Source organism: Vombatus ursinus, unplaced genomic scaffold (genome assembly GCF_900497805.2).
Source record: "Vombatus ursinus unplaced genomic scaffold, bare-nosed wombat genome assembly UNPS02014772.1, whole genome shotgun sequence".
NCBI classification, from domain to species: Eukaryota; Metazoa; Chordata; class Mammalia; order Diprotodontia; family Vombatidae; genus Vombatus; species Vombatus ursinus.
Genome location: NW_020954550.1, coordinates 4644733 through 4650146, shown reverse-complemented (window position 1 = coordinate 4650146; position 5414 = coordinate 4644733). Strand labels below are relative to the sequence as shown.

Genomic DNA, 5414 nt, shown 5'->3' with positions numbered 1-5414 from the left:
AAAAAAAGTATGTCAGTCCTATGGCATTAAAAAAAAACACACACACAAACAAAAAAAACCAAAAATTAATAAAAAAAAAAAAAAAAAAAACAAAAAAAAAAAAAAAAAAAAAAAAGTCAGAGGAGACCAAATAACAAGAGAATAACAAAAAAATGCAAAGACATTGAGTCTCACCATAAACAAATTTGGCCTGCCTGTGATCCATCACAAAATTCAGCATAATGCATGTCTGTTTTAGACCCAATCCAAAGGGATTCAGCTACCAAAAAGAGTGCCTTATAATTCTGACTCATCTATAATAATAGAGGTTGATGCAAGCAGTTCTGTGGAACTGCTGCACTCAGACCCAAGCAATGTTGTAAACACAAAGATGAATGAGAAAATTTTCTAAAGATTTTTTAACTCTAACAAAGATTTTAAAAGTCCATTATGCAGAGAAGATGAGTCTTATCTGACTTAATATCAAGATTAGGTAGTATATCAACAATAATCAAATAAAGTAACCTCTACGAAGAGCAAAAGCACAATAAAATTCAAAGGTGTTATTTTTTATTCAAGCTGTATGGTACTAATGCTAAAATGAATTTGGGTAAACTGCAAAGATTTAAAGAGTACAAATTCTTTTGAGAATTTATCTTAACTTTCCATTAGAAGAAACAATGAATTCATAATTTAAAATAGTTTAGTTCAAAATTCTATTTGATGTAAGCTCACAAAAGAGCTAGATGTTAAATTACTTTCATGCCCTACAGTCTAGAACATACGTTCATTAAGACTTTTTCCCCATTTATTTCTAACATATACTATTGGTATGGCACAAAATGTTTCAAAAATCTAGACTAAAATTCCCAAACTTAAAAAATGTTTACACTAAATTTGAATACAATGTCCTTTCTTAGTGACCCATTATCTCTTTAAAACTGAAGAGCTCAACAAGCTAAAAGAGGATAGTTGAAATTTGAGTCCCAACCAACTTCTAAAAACGATTTAAGTTTCTGAGGTTTGTAAAACCTTTTAAAGCATATATGTATTAAATATCATCCACTGTTTCTTTTACGTATGGTCAAATTATCTGGTACGAACTGTAGACATTTACCTAAACTAATACACAATTGATAAAAAATGAAAATGGATATGTGGTGTGGTCAACCTTGTAGAACACCCTTATGACTTGTGGAAAGAAGTCCTGATATCAGGAAGTTACTGGTGGATAAAATCAGAAATACAGCTTGTATTCTACAGGGTCTGATAGATCTGTCACAGCCTTAACCACCAAGGCCAGCCCTCTGTACCATCACCTCTGGTACAATGTGTAAGTCTACAGAGAATGGTACAGGTGGAAGAAATCTTAAGGAGTATCCTATCTCTATTTGGAGATTGTTTATAAACAACAGACTAAATGAGATTAACTGAGGCAAGGGAGGTTAATGCCCTTCTCCCACCTGTATGCCTTTAAAAAGTCTGCCTCCCAGGTATGAATGCTGTACCTACAGAATCTCCTAGCTCCCTTCATGGCTCAGCCCCAGGACCAGATCCTTTAAGAGACCAATTCTTCCAGTTAATGAACCTCTCCTTACCATTGCATATTTACTGTTTGTGTATATGTACTTATATTATCATTAACTGGAACTTGAACATGTTGTGCCCTCCTCAAGTGAGGTAAGCTCCTAGAGGAGTGTCTCACTTTTTGTATTTGTATTGCTAGGGATGGCACAGCACCTCCTCAAACACAGGTGCTTAACTAATTATTAACTGATTAAATGAGTTGAACTAGGTAGGTAACACAGCTAGACAGTGTCAGAAGTGGGACTAGAACCTAAGTCCCCTGATTTCCAGACTAGTGCTTTAATATACCATATTAAAGGATCCCAATTACACAGGAATTGTCAAGTAAACCAATGACTTATGGAAGATGCTTCAAAAAGCCAGGAGAAGGTTTTATAGAATTTTATAGATTGGCAAATTTCAGGATGATAAGAGTTGAGAGGTGGAAAGCAACTTCAGTATCATTTTGCCAATAAGGAAAAGGAGGCCGGGAGAAGTTAAGTTCACGAGTCAAGAACTCAGGCCCTCTGACTCCAAAGCCAGCCATTAGGGACCTTCATCCCTTCATCACTGGGACCCGAATTCTATAAGGTATCAAGGCTCAGTGGAGACAGATAGGGGCTCTAAGCTCCACCCCCTTCCACTCCCCCAAACACTGAGTGTCTGATGTAAGCTCACAAAAGAGCTAGATGTTAAATTACTTTCATGCCCTACAGTCCAGAACATACGTTCATTAAGACTTTTTCCCCATTTATTTCTAACATATACTATTGGTATGGCACAAAATGCTTCAAAAATCTAGACTACGCAAGTCATTAAATCTCTGGAAGCCTCAGTTTCCTCATCCCTAAAATGGGGGAGTATCAACAGCACCCACCTAAAAGGGTCATTGTGAGAAGAAAATGAGATCATAAGAAGCATTTTGTAAACTCCTATATAAACGTCAGTTCTTATTTATAGGTATTCAGCAAAAAACTTCTTAAACTTCCCTTTCAAATCTACCTTCCCCCTTAGACACAAATGTGCAGCACTCCAATCTTTCAGGCCTTCGGCAACACGGTGAGGAACGGGTCGGTTCCCGAGTCCCCTGTCCCGCCCGGGGCTCGGTCTCACCTCCTGGATGCGCCTCCGGGCCCGCTGCAGCACCTCCTCATAGCCCTTCTGCCGCAGCTCGCTGAGGCTCTCGTAGTACTCCTCCGGGTCGTCCGTCTCGGTGAAAAGAACCTGGGAGAGGATCTTCCAGCCGCAGGTATCCAGAGCGTGGCCCAGGTAGACCTGGAGCTGGTAGCAGAGGCTATCCACCTCCTGCTCGGACATCTCCGGAGCTCCCCCAAACAGCACGGTCCACATGCCCGAGGGCTCTTCGGGGAAGAGGGGCAGGCAGGGCTCCAGCTGCGAGTTCACGGAGCACAGCTGCTGGTGCACGGCGCGCAGGTCCTGGAAGGAGAAGAGCCCGGCCCAACTGCACTCCTCGGGGGGCGAGTCCAGCTCGGCGGGCGGCTCGGGCGCATCCGGCTCGGGCAGCTCCAGGAGCGTCGGCGCCGCCTCGTCCTCCTTCACCAGCTCCAGCACCTCGATCTCTTCGGCGGCCGCGCCGGACGGGCTCACCACCCGCACCGACGACGGGCCGGGCGCCTCCGCCGGGACCGGCTCTCGCTTCCCCGGGGCTTTCCGGCCCGGGCTGGCCGCGGGGCCCCGGAGCGAGGCGTCCCCCCGCGGGTGCGCGCTCCGCGCCGCGCCGCCCTCCGCCCAGGCCGGGCTCCGCCGCAGGCTGGGGCTCCTCCGGCCGGCGGCCGGCTCCCCACGGCCTCGCGAGACCGGGCTGCTGCCGGCGCTCCGGGGGCCCGGGCTGTCTGGCGGGGCCCCGGCCTCGGCAGCCCCCCGGGCGGCCATCGGCTCCCGGGAGCCGCTCCTCTGCCTCTGGGCCGTGCGGTTGTGACAGGTTATGGCAAACTTGCCCTCGATCTCGTTCCAGGCCACGATGAAGACGAACTTGTGCTTCTCCCGCTCCTCGAAGACGTGCGGCCGAACGGCCACCCAGTCCGACTCCAGCGTCTCCTCCAGCGCGAACGACATGGCTGGGTCTCCCCCTCGGCGCGGCGGGGCCGGGGCCCCCGGCTGCTCCCTTCAACCCTCCCCCGCCCTGCTCCGAAAAACTCACCGGCCCCGGCCGCCCCCCTCACCGGCCACCATCAGCCATCTTAGAGCGGGAGGAGGACGGGGGGAGCGAGGCCGGGTCGCGCTTGCGCTCGGTCTCGCGCACAGGCGCTCGCGGCCCCGGGGGTCGGCCGCGCTCTTTGTGGCGCGCGAGGCGGCAGCGGCGGTTGCTCGGCTCCGGCCGCCGAGAAAGACAATACGCGTCGCCCGAGCAGGTAGTTCACATGGTCACGTGTGATGGGATCTGTTTACAAGCGCCAGCGCTGCGGCAACTCGCTCCTCTCCGGCCGCCGCCGCCGCCGCCCCCCGCTCCGCTTCTTGCCGCTCCTTTCCCGTCAGAGGGACCGAGGCCCCCACGGACGTCCGGACGCCTCAGCAAGCAGGGGGGAAAGGCTGTAAGCGAATGCAGTCCGAGGATCAGTAGGGTCGGATCGCTCTGTCAGCCTCGATCGCCAAGGCCAGCCCCCTCCCACCCCAGCTACAGCTGGACGCGTCTCTCTAAACTCTCCGCCTCATCACCGCAACAATGTTACCATTATGCTGCTGACGTCGTCCGGCTCCACGAGGGACGTAAACACGGACACGTGCGGCACGCTGGTGACGCGGCGGCGGCGGCGGCGCGCGCAGGCCTGGGCCCGCCTACCTTCCTCCCCGCCCCCATCCCTGGGCTCCCACATCCTCATCCCCGTGCTCTGTTCCTTCTGCCCTGTGCAGTGATGCGGTCTGCAGGGACCCGGGGATGGACAGCTGCTCTGTCCTCACCTGGGACAGGGATGGAAGGCGGGGAGGGGGGTGGGATTAAGGGGCGGGGTAGCTGTTCACTTCTGGGGCAAGTGACTCCTGAACCCTAGGGAGACCTGAACAAAATAGGGGAATAAGGTGCTGTGATTTCCACTCTCAGAAATCGAGGTTCAGATTGTACCTGGGAGAAGCTAAGATGTGAACTATCTCCCGGGCTCTTCAAGTCACCCTTTCTATGGTGCCCATTTGAGAGCTGGAGTGGTCATTTAGAGGACAACTACAACGTTGTGCCCAGAAGAATCCTTGTCGCTGAAGATGAAGAAACACAAAACATTAATGAAATCAATTACATTTGGGAAAGAATTCTCAATCTTTTTTGTGTCGTGACAGTTTTCTGAGGTCTATGGATCCCTTCTCAGAGTAATGTTTTTAAATGCATAAAATAAAATATATCAGATTACAAAGGAAACTACTTTGAAATGTATTTTCAAAATGTTTTTTTTTAAACCTGAGTTCGCCAATCTCAGGTTAAGAACTGTCTGACCAAGGGAAATATTCTCCCAAATTCTGTTACAGGGTTCAAAGGGGAGGAAGTGAGTTTGAGGATTCCATTCAGTGTGCAATGCCAAGTACTGTGCTAAGTTTAGAGATACAAAGACAACAGTAAAACTAGTCTTGTCCTCAAGTGGATCAAAGGATGTCAGAAGACATCCAATAAAATGCAAACTGAACAGCAGCAAGAATGTTTCAGCCGTTTCCAGGCTTCTGGTGCAGAATGCTGCTTAATTGCCTTCAGATTTCATCATTGTCTACTGTTCTGGGAACCTGATTTTGAGGTCGTTAAACTCCTAAAAGTTGTGATAAATATTAAATTAACAGAGCTTCCAGAGTAAAAAACAATGTAAATGCAAAGTAACTGGGCAGTTGAGGCTTGTAATCTCTATGTCATACTAAAGTAAGTATAACAAGTA

The 5414-nt window shown here is 48.9% G+C and overlaps 1 protein-coding gene across 1 annotated transcript in view; it reads right to left on the bottom strand.

Annotated features, from left to right (window-relative positions):
* JMY (junction mediating and regulatory protein, p53 cofactor) overlaps window positions 1-3627 on the bottom strand; it is a 107803-nt gene extending 104176 nt beyond the window's left edge. The window contains exon 1 of the mRNA XM_027863407.1: window positions 2659-3627. Within this exon, the coding sequence (XP_027719208.1) occupies window positions 2659-3621 (963 nt within the window). The 5' untranslated portion in view covers window positions 3622-3627. The remainder of the gene's footprint in view (window positions 1-2658) is intronic.
* Window positions 3628-5414: the final 1787 nt, after the last annotated feature.